The sequence below is a fragment of the Tasmannia lanceolata genome, unplaced genomic scaffold, assembly GCF_043159265.1.
Source record: "Tasmannia lanceolata isolate RefF3 unplaced genomic scaffold, GAP_Taslan_0.1 ptg000044l, whole genome shotgun sequence".
Taxonomy (NCBI): Eukaryota; Viridiplantae; Streptophyta; class Magnoliopsida; order Canellales; family Winteraceae; genus Tasmannia; species Tasmannia lanceolata.
Genome location: NW_027518721.1, coordinates 23,760,477 through 23,782,054, shown reverse-complemented (window position 1 = coordinate 23,782,054; position 21,578 = coordinate 23,760,477). Strand labels below are relative to the sequence as shown.

The following is a 21,578-nucleotide window of genomic DNA, read 5'->3' as shown; positions in this document are numbered from 1 at the left end:
CATCACTGAAGAGCTACCAATATACAGCTTATCGAGTAGGGATTCATGAATTCGAAGTAAAGTTCCTTGAAACTACAGATTCCGTCAATTTGATAACTCGAACGTGTAGTTGTCGTGCCTTCCAAACATATGAACTTCCGTGCGGACATGCAATCACAGCCATTAACATCACTGAATTCGATCCGCACGATTACTGCGATGAATGTTTTGATGCAGAGATGTATCGAAATACATACGCTGAGGTTGTGTATGCAACACTAGATCAGACACAATGGCATGAAAGTTCCGAACTGTTGATGACAATATTACCACTCCTTGCGAAGCGACCGCCTGAAAGGCCATATACGAGAAGAACGGATCGCAAGTTGAAAGGTGGATTACATTACAAGTGCACCCGATGCCGACAAGTTGGTCACAATAGAAGAAATTGCAAAGAACCTCCCGTCGTCGGACCGAACCTCGACGAAATTGTTAATGGATCTTCTGCACCAATACTCACGAGGTCGGGCGTACCTTGTCAAGCTCCCTCCTTTGCGTAAGGGTGTGGGTTTTTTTTAGGAGAAGTTGTATATGATTTTTGTTGATGTACTCATATACTCTTACGAATGTTTTTGTTATTTTGTAAATAGTGGCTGTATTCAGATACACTTATAAATTTTTTGGAGTAGAAGTCACCCTATTTTTGAAACGGTAATGAATCAATTGTTGAGTTATTAGAGTGGGTCCCACAGTTTGGCATAACTTGGCCTGATATGGTCAAGTAATAATAGAGGTCCCCTCCATCCCTGGTAATTTCTAAATTTTCATATGTGATACTCCCATTTAGGGGTCTAAACGAGCCGAGCCGAGCTTGGCCAGGCTCGGCTCGGCTCGTTAAGCTCAAGAGCTCGGCTCGGGCTCGAGCTCGGCTCGGGCTCGAGCTCGGCTCGGGCTCGAACCAGGCTCGGGCTCGGCTCGGTCAGGCTCAGCCAGGCTCGCGAGCGGCTCACGAGCCTTACCGAGCTCGGTTTATATTAAGTTCACACCCCTCATCTTCCCTGGACAGCCCTACTAGTGTAATTTGACTACTTTTTTTACACTATGGGGAGTGGTCCAAGTAACAAATGGGTTCCAAAAATGAAGTGACATATTTTGCCTCCCCCTTTCACTCCCTGGACAACCCTTTTAGTGTATATATTAATATAATATATATATATATATATATATATTTAAATATATTAAATTCTTAACGAGCCTTAACGAGCCAAGCCGAGCCGAGCCTGGCCTAAATCGGGCTCGGCTCGTTAAGCTTAACGAGCCTGGCGAGCCGGCTCGGCTCGGCTCGTTAAGGATTCTAGCCGAGCTTTTTTCGAGTCGAGCTTTTTTCGAGCTGAGCTCGAGCGAGCTTCTGAGCCCGAGCCAAAATTGACACCCTTACTCCCATTTCATCTCTTGGTCACCCCATTTTCATATGTGATACTCCCATTTTTCTTGACCTGGTAACCCCTTCCAGGCCCAACAGACATGAACCGAAAATTTTTCAGGTGTGATAACCCCATTTCATCTCTTGGTCACCCCATTTTCATGTGATACCCCCATTTTCCTTGACCTGGTAACCCCTTCCAGGCCTAACAGATAAGAACTGAAATTTTTCTAGGTGTGATAACCCTAGTTTCATATGTGAGAACCCCATTTTCATATGTGATACCCCCATTTTTCTTGACCTGGTAACCCCTTCTAGGCCCAACAGACATGAACCAAAAATTTTCTAGGTGTGATAATCCCATTTCATCTCTTGGTCACCCCATTTTCATATGTGATACCCCATTTTCCTTGACCTGGTAACCCCTTCCAGGCCCAACAGATAAGAACCGAAATTTTTTCAGGTGTCATAACCCCATTTCATCTCTTGGTCACCCCATTTTCATATGTGATACCCCCATTTTCCTTGACCTGGTAACCCCTTCTAGGCCCAACAAATAAGAACTGAAATTTTTTCAGGTGTGATAACCCCAATTTCATATGTGAGAACCCCATTTTCATATGTGATACCCCTATTTTTCTTGACCTGGTAACCCCTTCCAGGCCCAACAGGCATGAACCAAAAATTTTTCAGGTGTGATAACCCCATTTCATCTCTTGGTCACCCCATTTTCATATGTGATACCCTCATTTTCCTTGACCTGGTAACCTCTTCTAGGCCCAACAGATAAGAACCGAATATTTTTTAAAATAAACAAAACCGCCTGAGGGGTCTTCAAGTAAAAAAACATGTCAGGAAAAGTAAAATAGACCCATTTCACAAATTTGAAATGTGGGGGTACCGTGTCACTATTTCCGCTATTTTTTGGACCCTTTTGACCAAATTTCCTAAAGAAAAAGCTCATTTCTCAAGAATTGTCGAAGCTTGAGGAAAATAGCGGGGGATTCTCTTCTCTTGAATTGTCGAAGCTTGTTTGGTTGCCTTTTTAGCAAATTAGGGAACTTTGAGCACCGCCTTTGTCGAGCTCTTGTCGGCTGACGTGGCACCCTCTAGATCTACTCGAGCAATTTTGCCAAATCGAAAAAAATTGGGGAGAAATTCTAAGGAGATCAAATCTCTGGCTTAATTTCAGAGATCTCCCACCCATCTTCAACGCAACCAAACAACGAATTCTAAATCCCCCGCTAATCCACCGATTGACTGCTCTGGTTTGATTTCCTTTTGATCTCCCTTTGACTTCTTCTTCTCCAAATCCTCCCCACATCTACCAGCAACCAAACAGAGCATATGGAAATTGGTTTCAAAGGTAGGAGGGTAAAAGAATGCCACTTTACTAAATATGCAAAAATTACGCACGAGATATCCCAAATAGTCTCCCTAATATTTTTACCAACCCAGTTCGACCTAAACTAGCTATTATTTTTTTGTCAACGTTTAATCAAGCCCGCATAAGTTTAAAAAAATCAACCACCTAATTTTTAAATTAGATTTTGAAAACCATTTGAGCAGCGTGGTTCATTTACTAATAAACTTAGCCTCTTAATGACTTAATATATCGTTATCTTTGGATTTTAAATGGTAAAAACTAAAAACTAACACCTATCATTTACCAAAATTACCTTATCAAATATTATAAAATCCAATTTAAAAATATTGATTCTTCTAACTTTCCTAATTAGAAGTTAAGGATTTGCTACTTTGCTTTACTTTTCTTTTTCAATGTTGCTTAAATTTTCTTACTTTTTCAGAATTGAATTATTAGTAGCATTACTGTTCATTCCAAGTTATAAAAACATTGGTTGGATATTTTTGAACTAAATCGAAACCTTTTTTTTCGATTTGTCCAACCTGCCTTTTTAAAACATTGGTTATAATTAGCCTCTCGCTATAGATTATGATATATCAACTATATATCAGAAACCTCGTGAAAATGTAAAAATTGAAGAATAATTAATATTAGGTGTGGCCTTGTAACATTCTAAGGGCCAAAGGAGAACATTTTAACAAGGCACGCAACGCTAAAAAAATAAGCGACTTATTTGTATCCTGAGGTACGGCCGTTTCAAATGTTTGCATGCCCTCTGTGGTTGGCAAGTGACGTGAACATTACCTGTTATTTTGGGAAGTGATATATCCGCCCCTTTTGATCACCAGGAACACCCCCAATCAGTGTATCAATGACTAAAGAGGGGTTGTTGAACTTGATGTCAGAAGAATTCAATGCCCTTGATTGCCATGTATACTGACGGAGGGTGTTCCTGGTGATCAAAAGGGGCGGATATATCACTTCCTGTTATTTTTTATAAAAAAAAAAGCATGCGGATTCAAATATTTACCCCCTCTCTCCCACGTGCCATGCACGCGCTATCTAGCCAATTCATTGAACACAAATGACACATCTATGCGAAAAAATCGGTTACATAATAGTTTTTTGCGCTGGCAAAAATGCTATATGTGGAAATGCAAATATATTTGCATGCAGAGTCTTCTTCAGATACCCCAGGAGGAACAAAGGAGTATCAAAGACCAGGTATGGATGCCCTTCTTCCCTAACAAGTCATGTGAAAGGCGTGTTACAAGGTAAGTTTGTTTACCATCTATGAGGTCTACTTTTGTTTATCATAGGTGTGCGTGATTGGAAACCATGAGATTTTTTTTTCCTTTGAAAAATGATTTTTCTAAGGGCATGGTTACCTACTATGACAAGATATCATGTAATAAATGTGAGAGAAGGGTGGAGAGGGCTGGTGAGAGAGAGATTTCAGATGCTCTGAGCGAGGAAAACATGTGATGGGGTTGGCAAACAAAGAAGAAGAAGAAGAAAAAGATTTGCGAGTATCTGAGTGAGGAGAGCATGTGACCGGGTTGGATTTTTGTTTTTCAACCCGATCTATGCTCTCCTCACTCACCATCCCCCTCAGATCTTTATTTTTCTCTCACCTATTCGCCCCAATCTAGGTAAACAAATATTTCATGAAATTATTTTTTATGGTTGCCAAAGATGCCCTAAGTTTTGAGAAACTCTTTCGTTAAGGTATATGTAAAACTTCCTGAGGTTTTTTGTTGGAATGGCATCATCTTTAGGCAACCAGGAAATTTTTTCTTGGAAAATAGATTTTTTTTTTTTTTTTTTTTTTTTGGAAAAATAGTTTTTTTCCAAGGCTTAATGACCACCTTTTTTAGGTACATGTAAAACTTTCTATAGTTTTTTGCTAGAAAAGTTTTTAGATGGAATAATTTTTACATAAGGCATTGCCAAAACTTGGAAAAATCATTTTTCAAAGATTTTTTTTTTTTTTATGATTGCCACATATGTCAAAAGCATGCTGTATTTTGTTATGCTTGTTTTCCTCTGAAATTAGGGATTGGCTGTCTATACTATAGTAGTATGTCACCCCATGCTTCCTTTTTAGGGATTCACCCATGAAATAGAAAAATTACAAAAAATTGAAAAAGGTAAATTTCCTAATGTTTCTCCCGAATGACAAGTTGAGTTCATGTTTATTCCTCTCTTCCCCATGTGTGAATGCCAAATAGTTCGAAATTAAAGGAAAGAAAAAGTATGTGATGTTGGTCCTTTATTTTTATTTTTCTTTTATGTTTGATGATTGCCATCTACTATTGTGATGTAAAGTGAAGTAGAGTAGAGTTGAAGTGGATTAAGCAAATAGGGGTTTGGTGGGTGTTTGGTTGTCAACAAAAAATAAGGAAAATAAAGTTAGTGTCATTATCAAAACAAGGGATTTGCAGCCCTTTTTGTGTTGACATTTGGGTCCCAATCAAATCCTTAAATTTCCAATTCAGTGGCTGACAGTGAAAAAAATCAGATTTCCAAATTAACTGTCGAAATGAGAAGTTGGAAATCCACAGATCTGGCAGTTTCCTTCACGCTCTTGGCTCCTCAAGCTCTCACCTGCAGCAGGAATTACCCCCTCCCCTTTCTATCTCCCTCAACATGAGCTCACAGATCTATTCATTTTGTACTAAATACTCAATTACAAATCCAAATACAAAATATGAGGTATCCAAACGGGCCCTTAGTAAACATTTGAGCATTACAACTTGAATGTGGACAATTTTTCACTCTTTCTGAGCAGTCCATTTCCAAGTCATTGATCTTACGGTTGAGATCATTTGATAACATCTATTTTCAGCTCATACCATCTTCAAGACAGGGCCCACAAAAAGAAGGCTCAAGATCATATTTATGTAATCCAGATGGGCCCCAATTTGGGTTCTTACCTGCTTCAATTTAAAAACCCTCTCATTTACCATCCGTAAAAACACTAATCGATGGGAAAATATATGGTAAGAAATGAATGAAAAGACACCTAACTTATCTCATCTCTTCCCCGCGTATTATGTGAGAAGGAAAGCAAAATAAATTAAGATCTCTCTTTTTCTGTCTCAGTTTTTTCCACATCTCCAAAATCTCCTCCGAAAAAAAAAACCCTCGTTTTTCCCTGTTTTTTCCACCACCTTTCTCTCCTTTTCCTCCATGCAAAGATTCAACGTGATTTTCTCTGATCGACGTTCTTCTCCTCTCTCTGCTTCATATTCACTGGAAAATGGATTCCAGATTTTCATCTCCACAGAGGAATCGTTGGATTTTCACTGCCTTTTTCCCATCCAAGAATCGTCCCAATTGCTCTGCTCTGAGGTGAATTTTTATCCTCTTTTGATATAATCTTGTAGATTTTTCATTGGCATATCGATTAGCTTAATTTTACTGTCAATTTTAGTGAAATGTGCTCTTTTTAAGTTTTCTAGCTTGATTTCAGTCGAGAACTGGCCTATCTTGATCGAATGATTTGTTCTTGAGTTTATCACCTTTTGCACTGCTCTGAGGTGAATTTTCATCCTCTTTTCATAAAAAAAATCTCGTAGATTTTGCATTGGCATATCGATTAGCGTAATTTTACTGTTAATTTTAGAGAACTTGTGTCCTTTAAAAGTTTTCTAGCTTGAGTTGAGTCAAGAACCGTCCGATCTTGATCGAATGATTCGTTTTTTAGTTGATCACATTTTATCTTTTCTTTGCATAAACTGTTTTTTTTTTATATACTCACGGATCTGGCACAGATTATTGTCAATGAAGCTTAATCGAGATTAGTAGAAATCATTTATTTATCAGATTGCTTTTTATTGCGTCTAAATCGGTGACTTGTAAATGTTTGATAATCACTTCACAAATTTGTCATTTTCGATGGCATTCGGCGAGCTTCATACTTGCAGTTATTGTGTCACAGGAAATTGCTTAGAGCTTCCTGTGATTAGGACAAAAATTGAGAATGATTTAGAGTTTATTTGAACTATGGGGAGAACTCATTAACTGTTCCTATTTATTTGTTCCTTTTTTGTTTGTCATGTAAGAAGGTAGGGAGTTCCCCTTTTGATGTTTCTTTACAGTCATTGGGTTTGGTAACGTTTAGAGGCCTTCTGATTAGTTCTATTGGTACAGTTATTTGAGTTTCATGAGCTATGGTTGCACATCTAGTAAGAGGGTGAATTGAATGCATTTCTTAGTTTATTTTCCATTTTAAAACGAGCATGTGTGGATCAGTTGCATGGTGTTTATGGTGCATATGGATTGGATGGTATTGCTGGTGATACAGCAAGACAACAGACTGATTGTACCCCTGGGTCTTCTCAATAGTGCTCCGCTAAAAGTCAGTCTATGCTTGGTTCTCTCAACCTGCATAGAGATGGTTACCATTAGTCTCTTAGGTCACTATAGATTCTTGACAATCGATATTAGTCTTTTTTAAAATATCCTTGACCTACAGATGTCTGTAGAAAGCACATTTGGATTTGGTGCTTCAAAGAGCAAATGCGTTTGTTATAAACAATCAAGTTTAAAGAATTGCCTTTGTGGTTTGTGCACATATCATGCCTCCCGTAGGTGCGGTTTCTTAGTCTCTTGTCTATAAATAGCATGATTTTTCCTATATTATCCTTTTTATTAGTAGAAAACTGGTCACACTAAGGACGAAGAGTGCACCATGGTCAAGGGGAACTGATAATCAATTACCTACTCTAGAGCGCAAGGCAATTTTTTTAGATAGATTTACATTTGTAAGTATGCATGTCTACATGTAGATGTGTGTATAACTCAATTGCATGTGTGCATGTATTATGAAATTTATCTTTACCCTCTTTCCCTCTTAATATTAACGGCTTTAATGGATTTAATACAGGATGCATGACTCTCATTGCATTAACCTTACTATGCCAATGAACTTGGAAATGTTGCGTTGTTGTGCACTTTTGGGTACGATATTGCACTGGAATTTTCTTTTTCATGCCTCATGAAGCTCTTATTGGCCCTTCATTGAAAAATACAGATAGGGCGTTGGTGTGCTAGAAGTGATACATTCTGGGATATCTATGATGACAAATCATTATTTGAAAGCTAAAAAGAGTGCACTTGTGAACTGCTTGACCTGCCCTCTTTGTTTGAATCTTCTCAGAGAAGCTACAACAATATGTGTCTGCCTCCATACGTGTAAGGATCCTCTCTCTCTCTCTCTCTCTATATATATATATATATATATATATAATGTTACTGTTAAGAAGACTAAATTTAATCATTTGTAAAGTGATAAGTTGGTAAAATGATGTTATTATATGTTTCCTTACTTTAGCATCGCATTGCAGTTTGCAAGGATTGTATATACCAAAAGCTTGAAGAAGATGAGACGTCTTGCTGTCCAATTTGTAATGTCTACTTAGGCTGCTTGAGGGGTGATAAACTAAGGTGATCTTTAATCCTATGTAGTGTTCCTTTGTAGTGTTCTCTCACAGAGTGCAGGACAATGTTACAATTTATCACATTCCTTGTACTTGCAGCCAGTGACCATGGCTTATATGGCATTTCTCTATGCACACATCCATGTTCATATGTCTTCTACTGTTCAACACATGCAGAAATGTGCCTTTCGCTTAAATTTATACAGCTTTAATTGCTTCAGCCCGAATTGGTGTTAGTGAAAACAAAGAAGAAGAAGAAATAGAAATTGATGTAACATTCCATTTGTTTGAATAAAGTTAGATAGGGGAAAAAACTACAGGAGGGCCTCTGTTGTCCAAATGAATAATTTTAACTTTTTTGTAGAATTGACTTAACATCGTCTGGTTTGAATTGGGACTTATGTTTCAGTAACTTGAAGTGTTATCTGCAGAAAGTATGATGTAACAAAGGCCCTGTGGTGACATTTTTTGGGATGGTTCCGCAGAGAGACATGAACTAGAGAAACCATCTCCCTTTTACCTTGGCCGTGTTCTGGAGTCCGTGTTTTGCCCTACGAAGTCAGTCAAAAGACTCAAAACCCTTTTGACTCTCCTGAGCTATGACCGCATCAACCGAGTACTCAGCCGCGTCAACCGAGTACTTGACTGCGTTGAACCGAGTGAACTAGGATTATTTTGGCGTTTTGACCCACATCCTCTTTTTGAAACACTATTTTGTACATTAATCACTCTCTCGTATCCTTTATTAGGATTATTTGTTTATGTACTTTTTCCCTTTTCTATTTGTCACTCATGTGTATGTTGATGTTAATGAGAGGCTGAGAGCTATTCCATTATTCGTTATTGCTTCCACCTCAAGTTTTAAAGAAAATTAAATTTCAATTTATCTTTAATAGTTTTGTAGGTTTTAGTCCCATGTTGATTTTGTTGCATTTTATTTATAAGGCCATATTTATAACTTATAAGCTATTCAGATCACCCTATCTTAATGTTCATCTGTCCTTGAAAGTGCAAGGATGATGCAGCATCTACAGATCTACGTACCCACTAGTCTTCTCAAGCATCCCAACTTTTCATTTTCGTACCTTTAGTGAAATTTATTTGTTACAGTCTGGAACTGGTAAAATATACATCTGTCTTTCACATTCACTTTAACCTCATCACCAATGGTATTTCATTTCATTTGTTCATGCCATCTGTTTCACTATTAGTGCACATTTAGGCTGATCTTAGAACAGAATATGATCTTAAGTGTTTGGAAACTCCTACACAGTTACAGTTGTGTAAATTCTTCCTAGAAGTAGTTGGAAATAAAAGAAACAACCCATAATCCCTATGCGTGGTTATACTGTAATACGGCATTACTTATAATTTGATATGGACCTCGGCGTGATCAAACGTGGAAGGAAGTCATCAATAAATGAAACATTAATTAGAGAAAGTATATACGTTTTATTTAGCTCTTAGTTTAATGTTCTTTAATCAGTCACGTCGCTGTTTATGTTGATGTTAACTTAAAAGGTTGAAAATAATTATATAGTAATTGAGTTCAAATTAAAGTTAATCATGGAGCCGTTCTTTAATTAATGTTGCAATTGGTCATGGGTTTGTCATGTCTACCCAAGACTGTAATCATGTCGACTTCTTAAACTTCATTTTCTTTCAATTCTTATAAAATGTCTTCCTTCTGTTCCTCTCGGACATAGAATTCATGCAAACTTCATTTCTCTTACAAGAGTAAAGGTCGCTTCTGTTTATCTACCATTAACCGAGTACTATGAGTAATCATTTGCTTTTATCTTGATTTTTTATTGCATTTCTTATGTGTTATCGGACGTATTTTGATATGCAAGTGTGATGAATGAGTCTTCTTTACAGGCCTGATAATAATTTGCAAAACCTTAGAATGAAAATATTTCCATTAAGGAAGTCAAAAGAAGCAGAAAATCCACCCACTCTAACAAGTCCAACCAAACGAAAGGAGAAATCACTGTCATCACTTGTTACTAGAGCAAATCCTGTGTCAACAAAGCCTCGCATGAGTAGAGCAAAAGCCGCACCGAGGAGGGGAGGCATGTCCAGGGGGATAATGAGTAGAGTTCAGGCCAATAGAGAAGTAGTAGAAGGGAAAAATCATCTCAATCAGGGTGATTCACCTGAGTGCTCAAATATGTCGCCTCTGGGTTTTAAGAAACAGGTGTTGTCTATCTACTGTTTCCCATTTTGTATTATTGAATAAAATTTGATGCATCATCTGTTCAGAGACATTAGGCATTTCCATCAAGTAAATCTGATTTTACCTAAATTGCCCAGAGGATTGCAGGTGAGGATGAAAGATCTAAGGTATCTGGCAATGGCCCCGATTGGGAGCGGCTGACTTTTCTTGCAGAAACTGCAGATAAGACAGATGACAAAAATACGCCATTGTTGGGCTTTCCTGCATTCAAAGTTGGAAACGATGGGAAAATGAACTCCGTGTTGGGCCTTCCTGCATTCAAAGTGGAAAACGATGAGAAAAAGAACTCAAGTGTTAAAACTTTGAGGAGAAGAGCTCGACAACCCATCTCCTCTAAAAAAAGGAAGAAGAGTGGTAAAATTCACCGCATTAATACAGTAGGAGAAAGGCTGAATCCTGATTCAACTGGTGCTGTCAAGGTCCTTGGCTCAGAAAAACAAATTGTTGCATTGACATCTGAAAATGGATCTTCTGATCAATCTCAAGAAATATCACATCCTATTTGGTTTGCCCTTCTTGCCAATAAAGATCAGTGAGGGCCAAATCCTGTAGCTTCAAATAATTTTTGGATCTTTTCCACTTTGTAGCATCCACTTGAAACTGCATTATTCATTTTATCTTCCTTGCAGGAATGGATTAACTTACCCACAAATACGGAAGCGTTATATCAGGATCAAGTGAGTAGAATCATGCATATTTGTATGTGTTTGCATTGCAAGTTCACAATGCATGTCAATTTGGGTTTTACAGTGGAAAGTTGATTATAAATACAAAGGCATACACTCCTAAAACTATATTTTTGTTCTATGATAAGGGACTAATTTTTATGGATGGTACATTCTTGCTTTGGCGGTTATATGTACATTAATTTTACATTTACTTTTCTTTTTAATATATAAAAAAAGCAAGCCATGTAGATGAACACCATACTTTAGCACCTCATAGCTTGTACTTCATTTTGTGCTTCAAGGAGATCATTGCACACAAGTTCTTACCATTTTTAGAATCCAACTAGTGTTACAGTTTGGTAGTTGCTAAACAATTATAACTATGTAGTGTAAATTGCTCATCATCAGTTGAGTTTCTTCAACTAAAATTAACCTACTATGGATGCATCACAGGATAAATTTTAGTATGGCAATAGTGAATTTATGGCTTGCTAGAGACTATCTTTCCTAATGGAAGTCAATGCTGGGACCATTTCCCTTATTTTTTGGAAGGGCTCAACTTTGAGTCTATCACGCTCCCAGGCATGGGTGGCATAGTGATGTCAAACTAGTACATATTAGGGGTTTTATTACTTTAGGGGTATTATTTATTAAGTTAAAAAGTTGATCTGGTCTATGTTTTCGACTTGTTTGTTTAGAAAGTTCAATTGGAAACTATTCTAGGTAGTTGAGTTTGGTTAATTTTTAGAAAAAGTATCAGTTGGGTTTTAAGAAAACCGTGATTATTAGTTGGGTACAAAACTCATGTTAGGATCATTGCTCATATCTCATAATCTATTTTATTTTTAGTTTGGTAGCAGCAAGTTATATTTCTTTTGTTTGTGTTTTTTTCATCCTTGTGGATTTAAGGTTCTCTTTTGACAAGGAGATGGATCTCTTCTTATGTATCCATGCACCTGCTACCCCAGTTGGCATCATAGCGTGGATTACCCTTGACTTGATGGCCTCCAATGACATATCGGGTTGCAACAATCCTCCGTGAGAGTTGTATTGCTTTGTTCTTGTGTTTTTTGTTCTTGTGTTTTTTGTTCTCTTGTTGTGGTCCTCCTCTGCCCACTTCCTTTTTTCTTTAATGATATTATTCTGCCATTTCAAAAAAAAAAAAAAAAAAGCAATCCCACGAACAGTGTTTTGGGAATTTAAGCTATTAGTGTGGTGGCATTTGAAGACTTTCAATGGGAGAATCTGCGAACTATGTATGATATGCCTGCTGTGCTTGCTTAGCTGACGAGAGCTTTAAACCGCAATTGGATCTTAGACGATAAACAGGTCATACCAATCACATGAACAGGAATTTGGTGTTAATGTGGATCTCCCTTCTTTCAACAGACAACTTCATATCGAAGACTTCTTTGATGCATGTAAGTACCAACACTGCTGTCAAGGGAATCATGTGGTGTGGGATTATGCGGTGAAGTTTTGTCGCTTATCTGCATGTAAGGACTTAGCAGAGATGAAAGTTGTAGCAAGTTGCAAGGTTTATGGGAGAGATACGGATGAACATCCTAGATTGAGTCTATGCAGCTCATCTGGATACTTATAAAGATGTTCGGTTAGCAACCAAGGTGGAGACACAATTGGACCGACTCAGTGTAAGATGTCGAATGACAAGAAGGTTTAATGCTGGAACCATCATGAATCGTGGAGAAAAATCAAGGAAAAGGCCATGTCTGAATCATTCGCTGCCAACTGTCACAAGTCAAGATTCAGGAAGCTATAGCTATGAATAAATAGTTATAGAATAAGGTTCAAGCAGGATGCAAGGAGAGTACAATGGTGAATCTTTTTCTAGATACATTTGAAAAATCTCAGTCGTATCAAATCAGCACAAGGTACATAGGGGATGCTATTTTGGTAGCACAGCCTTTCCATGTACTTGTATTGGTTGACTTACAAGAGGGATTGCTTTACCTTAGTTCTTGTTGAGAGGAGCAAGCAAACAAACCAAGGGGTGTGGCTCAATCTAGTAACTACAGAGATAGTTATAGAAGGTTATTTGAGAAAAAATTGGAACAAGTAGAGAAAATCGAATGATGAGAAAGGGGGGTAGCAACCTCCAGTTCAAGTTATGATGATAACTAGTAACTTGAGATTTTATCTTTGTCTAAAGATGTTAGTTCATTATAAGGTTTTGAAGGGTAAATCTTTCATCTCTGTATTATAGTTTTATTGTATGTGTATTGCATTTTGTCCCTGCCTTTTAACTTCTATACATTCAAATTGTCTGATCACTAACAATAATTCTCTGCTGGACTTCAAATCCATGGAAGAACCATTAACCTATTGCACTCTTATGCTTTTTGATCTTTGATTTGTTATAAAAGATCTCTTCATATTATTAATGATTAAAGGCATTAAGCTACATTGATAAAACCTTCTGCTCATTGTTGATATGTTCGCAGGGATGGATCTATACCAGTATCCTACATCATAAGATACCTTGTGGAGAAGCTCGACCTAATAGATGAATCTGAGGTAATGTTTTTTAAATTTTAGTCCTCTAGTTGTTGCAAGCTCTTCGTGTTCTAGTATACCTGCCTTCTCACTGAAGAGGTTTTTTAATTGCTCATATCTGTATCACAAGTCGGGACTGACCTTTCCTCTAATAACCTACAAACTTGAATTTCAAACCATTGAGGAAACCATTGGCCCAGATCCTCCATCTAACAATTTTCATTTGCCCAAATCCGATATCTTTTGCAGCAGAGGCCTTAACTGCTGTATAAATTTCTGGGAAAGGTTATATCTCGGGATATTTTATTTTATTTTTTGTTATTTTTGGATTTATATCGGGAAAAATAAAATGTCTAAAATTTATTTTAAAAATATACAAAATAATAACAAGATTAGGACAACAAATAATATCATTAATCTATTGTGTCGCGACAAAAAGTACAATATATAGATGTCTCAGTAATTTTTGCAGAATCTCGGAAAAAATTTGGGAATTTTTGCGCAAATATATATATAACTGGATATATTTGTGACTGGTAATTTATATACTAGAAAGTACAAACAGCCATACCTCTGAACCATTTTCAAGACGGCCACTGGCTTTTTGAACCATCTTATGTTGTTCGAGTGTGGGCCCTCCCTACCAGATCCATGCCTTCAGTAGGTAGCATTCCCCTCATCATCAAATTGTATGAATGTAAGAGAAGTGCTACTAGGATGCCCAGAGTGACGCCAACGCCAAGACGGCCACTGTCTGAGTGCCACTTGTGCAGCCAGTGGTTGAGAAGGTAGAACACACAAAACTATAAGCTCACTTATTACCTTATAGTATGATGAATATTGTATATGCACTTGATTAGTATAGTGTACAAATAAATATAAGGATATTATTGCATAATAGGAAAAACTCATTGCTATGTACAACAAATAATAAAAGGAAGGAATAATACATGAATCGAAAACCACCTATTTTAGAGAGTGAGTTGACAAGGTAGGCAAGGATGAGATTGAAGCTCGGTGGCTTACGTTAATCCCTCATTAGGTCTCTCCTTACAGTGGTCTAAACAAACACACGGCACAGAGAGCTCTTTTGTGCATGCTCTTCTAGGGTTTACCAGATGTTTTGGTTGGCTTTAGGGTGCCATGTCATCTACTAGTAGTGTTTGGTTTCATGTTTTGATTCAAACTACTTGCCTTATCTCTTCCTTATCTACCCATGGGGCATGACTTTTGTCCCTCGCCAAACTACTTGAAAAAAGAAGGTTTTTTGCTGGTAGTCTTGGGATTTAGCACTTTCTTTCTCTATCTTCTCTCTATATTGGTAAAGACCCCCCTACTGCCCAACTGCCCCCTTATTTTAGTAATGGCTCTCTGCACTAGGAAACTATTTTAGTTGACAACCAAAAACTACTTACCAGTACTCTACGAAAGACTGCTTCACTGCTATTACACATGTTGACTAATTTAGTTATAATTCACCACCTACTCTACACGGCAACTACGTGCAACCAAACTGACCCAATGTATACATATACAATGAATCTTTGGTTTTTGTGCTATACTCATTATAATTTATTATCATCATATCTAATAAATTATTAAGTTTGTAACGAAATGTCTCTTTCAGGTTGAAGTCATGTGTTGTGGTGAAACATTGGTCTCAAGCACGACGTGGAGCAGCCTCTTTGATATTTGGGTGCAGCATGCGGCTAATACAGATTGGGTGAGTCCTTTGCACATCAATAAAGGCCAAATAGACTCCAGCAAACACAGCTTCTTAATGGTCTTGACATATAGGAGGAGGAAACAAGGCCTCATGAAGGAAAGAAAATAAGGAAAACAAAAACAAAACATATTTATGAGAAGTAGGGGAGTAAAAGAACCTACTTCATTGTTGGAAATAAGGCATTTGCTAGAAATTTTAACTCTTAAATAAGGTGTTTTAGCCATTCACCATTGTGGTTTTTATTTTCTAAAGGGAGACCCTTTTTAAAAGTGTTTTCCCTATGGGTATTGAACAACTTTACTATACCAAGTTACTAAATCTGGTATATATGTCATTTGTTTGAAATTTTAACTCTTAAATAAGGTTTTACTCATGGCAGCTGATAAATCTCCACCCCTTTTATTCTGCGGCCACCCCTGTTCCTCGGTGGTGGAGATAACTGGCCCCGTCCCTCCCTCTGGTGACTTATTGCCTATTCCTAGCTTATTTCCTATTCATTCTATCTCTCAGTTAACCTTTGTTTTCAGTGTTACATGTACATACATATATCTACATGACTACATATACCTGCTTTTTATCTATTTTTTAAATCAATGTTCCATTCATACCGTATTAAACCTGAACTTTTCTCCTTTTTTTCATCCACGAATTGAAGGGTTAGAATTGTCCTGTGGACCCTTTTATGGGGCACGGCCAATCTACAACGGGACTAAGAAGTGAATGGTTTAGATCGTCTATGTAACCTCACTGCACATTTAGCGGTGCATGAGCACTGAACCTGTATTTACCATATAATTTGATCCCTACCATGGATAAACCGGGCCCGAAAAATGGAGCCTGTAGAATTATCCAAACCCTTTGATTTGTAGTGTTTTTCTATATTTTGCTGTTCGAAAATGGTGGCCGCCAATTGAATGTTTAGGATCATCTTATGGGCCCCATTTTTTGGGCATAGCCTATCTCAGGTGAAGTCAAAAAAATGAAAGGTTTAGATCACCCACCTACGTTGGTTATGTACTTTTTGGGCCGCACGGGCATTCACCATATAAGAACTTTTTTATTTGTAATGCTCTTGGTAATTAATTTAAGGGCCCGTTTGGATACCTCAGATTTTGTATTTGGATTTGGAATTGAGTTTTCAGTACAAAATGAATAGATCTGTCAGCTTATGTTGAGGGAGACGGAGAGGGTAGTGGGTAATTCCTGCTGCAGGGGAGAGGTTGAGGAGCCAAGAGGGTGAAGGAAACTGTTAATTTTAAAGTGTATTTTTTGGTTAGCTTTATTTTGTTTTATTTTTTAGAGGTGTAGCAAGGACATATTTGTAATTTTGTGTCCATGGGCATTTTGGTCTTTTGTTGGCCTAGCTTGCACATGTGTGAGCCACACATGTTCGCTACAATTTTTCCCACTACTTTCTATTTCAAATTCAAACCCTACTCGAAACTCTAAACCCACTACCACTTTCTTAGCATTAAAGTCCCCACTTTCTCATACCCACTATCTCCTACCAAAGCTAATACTTCTCTACTTTCCTTTGACTAGCCTATTCTCATTAACTTCACTTTGGTAGAGATTCTCCATCTATCTACCTAGACCTCCATTGAAGCTCCATTGAAGCTCTCTTGTGTGCAAGCATTCTTCTTGAAGCTTTCTTCTTTTTACTGTTGTTTATCTTGTATTGAAGCACATCTCTTTTGGGCATTGTTCTTCTTCTACTTTGGTTGTTCATCTTGGGCTAGTGTAAACTTTGGTTTCACTATTTGAGAAGAGGAATTTTCGGTGTTGTGAAATCCGTCTTTCTCTATATGGTATCAGAGCCACAAGGGCGGTAGTTGGTGCTTGTCTAGATTTCCTTGGTGAAGAAGTTCAATCGGTGCTTTGAAGATGGATATGAGTGGAAGGGTTAGTGGACTCGGCATTGAGTTGCTAAATCAATCAAATTACAAGATATGGAGAACTTGTATGGAGTCTTATTTTGTGAGAGAAGATTTATAGGGGGTTGTTTGTGGAAATGTCGTTGTAGCTCCGGAAGATACATAAGAAAATGCCTATGTATTGAAGGCGTGGAAGATGAAGAATGCTAAGGCCGAATTTCTTTTGAAGCGGTCTATTTCGCATGACTTGTTTGAGCACATCATTGGGTGTAAATCGGCGAGTGAGATTTGGATTACACTTGATAGATTGCTAAACAAGAAAAATATGGCTCATCTACAAATGTTGGAGAATGAGTTGGCGAATACTACACAAGGTGATCTCTCTATTTCTTAATTCTTTTTGAAGATCAAGAATATTTGTTCGGAGATTTCTTTATTGGATCCGGAATAGCCTATTTCGAAGGCACGAATGAAGCGGCATATTATTCGTGGGTTGAAAAGAGAGTATATTCCTTATGTTACATCAATTCAAGGATGGGATCGGCAACCATCTTTGGTGGAGTTTAAAAATCTTCTTGCTTCACAAGAGTCTTTAGCTAAACAAATGGCGGGTTGTTTAATATCCAGGAGTGAAGGAGAAGCATTATTTTCAAGCAACAAGAAGCCCTTCAACAAATATAAAGAGAAGAAAAAATTTTCAAGTAAAGGTGGAGATGAAGGAGGATCATCTGTTATGGGTAAAGGAAACCGAAAGGATATCAAGTGTTACCGATGTGGTAAACTTGGGCATATACAAAAGAATTGTCGTGTGAAATTGAAGGATGGTAATTTAGCTGAAAAAGTTGATGATCCAAAACATAAAGAAGCTTGGGGTAGATGTTTCGAGGTGGAAACTACCATGGTGGGCGCTTTGGCATCCATCAATTTTGAGGATAATTGGATTGTCGATTCCGGTTGTTAGCATCATCTTATCGGCGGCGAATCTAAGTTCTTAAAGTTTCGAAAATATGAAGGCAACGATGCTATTATCACGGCGGACAACACTATACATCCGGTAGAGAAAGAATGGATTATTACCATTGGTGGAGCGAATGACGATCCTATTACACTTAAGAGTGTGTTTCATGTTCCCGGCATGAAGTAGAATCTCTTCTCGGTAGCAAATGCGGTTGATGCGGGAAATTATGTTTTGTTCGGGCCTAAAGAGGTAAAATTTCTTCGGAATATTTCAAGCTTGAAGGCGGATGTTGTCTACACCGGTAAGAGAGTTAAAGATTTGTTGTCTTCAACCTTATATGTTGATAAAATGAGTACAAATGATGGCGCTTCAATTTGGCATGCTAAATTGGGTCATATTAGCATGGATAAATTGAAGGTCATGATGATAAAGAATCTAGTGAATGGGCTACCAAATTTGAATTCCTTTAGTAGTGGAAAGGTGTGGGAGGGTTGTCAATATGGTGAGGCACATCGTCTTCCATTTGACAAGTCTCTTTCAAGGTACAAGGCTCCATTGGACCTTATCCATAGTGATGTAATGGGACCTTGTAGGACACCTTCATTTTCCGGCTTCCGCTATATGTTGTTATTTGTTAATGATTTTAATAGATTCACTTGGGTGTATTTTATAAGGGAGAAATCCGATGCATTGTCTAAGTTTGTTGAGTTCAAGAAAACCGTTGAAGGTGTACTTCATAAACCGATCAAGTAGAGATTCTCCATCTATCTACCTAAGCCTCCATTGAAGCTACATTGAAGCTCTCTTGTGTGCAAGCATTCTTCTTGAAGCTTTCTTTTTATTGTTGTTTATATTGTATTGAAGCACATCTTTTTTGGGCATTGTTCTTCTTTTACTTTGGTTGTTCATCTTGGGTTAGTGTAAACTTTGGTTTCACTATTTGAGAAGAGGAATTTCCGGTGTTGTGAAATCTGTCTTTCTCTATAGAAACTACCAGATCTGTGGATTTTCAATATCTTATTTCCACAGCTTATTTGGAAATCTGATTTTTTCACTGTCACTCACTGAATTGGAAATTCAAGGATTTGATTGGGATCCAAATAAGGGTGTCAATTTTGGCTCGGGCTCGGAGGCTCGCTCGAGCTCGGCTCGAAAAAAGCTCGGCTCAAATCCTTAACGAGCCGAGCTGAGCCGGCTCACCAGGCTCGTTAAGCTTAACGAGCCGAGCCTAATTTAGGCCAGGCTCGGCTCGGCTCGTTAAGAATTTAATATATATATATATATATATATATATATATATATATATATATATATATATATTAATTTATACATTAAAAGGGGAGGCAAAATATGTCACTTCATTTTTGGAACCCTATTTGTTACTAGGACCACCCCCCATAGTGTAAAAAAAGTAGTCAAATTACACTAGTAGGGCTGTCCAGGGAAGATGAGGGGTATGAACATAATATAACCCAAGCTCGGTAAGGCTCGCGAGCCTGACTCGGCTCGGCTCGGCTCGTTTACACCCCTAGATCCAAATGTCAACGCAAAAAGGGCTGCAAATGTGAGAAATTCCAAATCAAAATCTTCTTGGCATCCAAACGGGCCCTAATTTCCTTATGTATCAAATATATGATTTTGGTTGGTGAGCACCCCTTAAAAATCTGTTTCTTCAAAGCAAAGCAGAGACAATCCCAATTGTCAAATTGGTGGCCACAATAAAAATGGTTAGTAGTTAGAACATGATGTAGGACAGTTTCATGTTCTCTGAATTTTCTCGAATCCTAGTTGAATTAAGATTAGTATTTAGTTTGGTAGAAGTTGGTCCTTTAGTTTAATAGTATAAGAAGTAGAGTTTGAGCAAGGATAGAAAACGTTTGTTTTTCTATATATATATAGTGGACGTATGATGTGCATGTCATTGAATCAAAATCAGTTCCAGTTTATCTTTGACCTTTCTTACCTTGTGGATTCAAGGTTCTTCACCAAAGAGAAGACGGTGATTTCTCTTTGTTATTTCCACCCCTTTCTGAATATTCATTTCCACCCCCCCTTTGTCTTTTCCTGAATGGGGTGGAAATATCATTCCTTATGAAAGTTACATTAATACTTGGCTTGTAGCCTAACAAATGTGGGGCCTACCTCTAGACCGATTTCAACACTTTAAGCATGACACATGTTCGGTAGAGATTAGGGTGGACCTAAATTGATAAATAAGAAATAAAAAAGATTCCGACTCATGCTAACTGCATGCTATCTTAAACAAAGCATTTAACGTGTTAAATTAATGATTAACTTAAATTAATTACAGAGAAAAGAGAGTTGCTCCACACTTTTCTTGTTTTTATCTGGTGATATTCCTCAACAGCGATTTTTCGGCTCCTAAGGGCTTGCGAGAAATGTAAATGCACTATTTTTTTTCGATCCCATGGAGAGATTTAAGGCCAAAAAATATTTTCGTATAATTTTTTATGTAAATAGTTTGCAGTTAAATAAGATTATTTGCAAATAATAGTTATAATAGACTTAGAAATGTGATTGTTAAAGGCTTCATATTTGAAAATAAGATTAAATTAATTAAAATAATCGTATTTGAAAATAAGAACTAATTTTGGTGGAAAAACTAATGAGCCAACTGCTTTTTTGCATAAAGGCTTGTTCACTTGCGTTCCCTGGAAAGCAAATCCCTGGAAAACAGCTTATTTTTTCCCTGACAAGACCTTGATAAGACAGAATTCTAGTGTTCACTTGTTTTCCAGGGAAAATAGAATTACACATGTGGAATATTTGCAAAAAAAGCAAAAACTGACATGGAAAAGCCCATTTTCCCACCCTTTAGGGATTTCATTTCCGACCAAAAACACACAGATTTTGTTTCCCTGGAAAACTAGTGCAAAAAGAAGGGCAAGCAGTTTTCCTGGAAACCTTTTCCAACGCAAGTGAACAGTCTAGGGAAACTTTTTCCTGCACAGATTCCCTGGATTTCTTTTCCTAATGCCACGTCAGATTCCCGAGAAACATTTTATTTTCCTTTCCCGGAAAAACAAGTAAACAGAGCCAGAGGGAGTGATGAGGGAGTTCTAAGGTTATGGCATAGTATCTGACCTGCCCAGAAAAAGAATAAAAGGTACAAAAAAGCAAAAAGAAAGGACAAATTCAAGAACAGTGGGGTAAACCATGAGTTTAGGTTAACCTAACCATGGTTAACATCCGTGCCACAGATCTGACCCCTTAATTCCATTCATCCATATGCTGCAGATAAGGGTAACACACATATCATCTTAATTCAGATGCAAGCTAGATAGAATCTAGCTATGATGATATCAGTAGTTCAGCACAACCATGTTTTGATATTTGCACTAACTTGTCTCGTCTTTAATTATTTAAAGA

At 37.6% G+C, this 21,578-nt stretch overlaps 1 protein-coding gene across 4 annotated transcripts; it reads left to right on the top strand.

Moving 5' to 3' along the window:
- Positions 1-3,870: 3,870 nt before the first annotated feature.
- On the top strand, positions 3,871-15,954 carry LOC143863772 (E3 ubiquitin protein ligase DRIP2-like). Of its 4 annotated transcripts, XM_077374535.1 has the most exons (9): positions 5,818-6,122; positions 7,807-7,967; positions 8,120-8,219; positions 10,091-10,409; positions 10,526-10,980; positions 11,078-11,125; positions 13,579-13,651; positions 15,258-15,353; positions 15,736-15,954. In XM_077374535.1, the coding sequence occupies exons 2-9, from the start codon at positions 7,850-7,852 to the stop codon at positions 15,793-15,795; spliced, it is 1,269 nt and encodes a 422-aa protein (XP_077230650.1). In that variant the 5' UTR covers positions 5,818-6,122; positions 7,807-7,849; the 3' UTR covers positions 15,796-15,954. The 4 variants fall into 4 exon arrangements, with proteins under 4 accessions (XP_077230649.1, XP_077230648.1, XP_077230650.1 ...); XM_077374534.1 differs by lacking the exons at positions 5,818-6,122; positions 15,736-15,954 and adding an exon at positions 3,871-3,992 and having other exon boundaries at positions 15,258-15,734; XM_077374533.1 differs by lacking the exons at positions 5,818-6,122; positions 15,736-15,954 and adding an exon at positions 4,234-4,420 and having other exon boundaries at positions 15,258-15,734.
- The last annotated feature ends 5,624 nt before the right edge of the window (positions 15,955-21,578 follow it).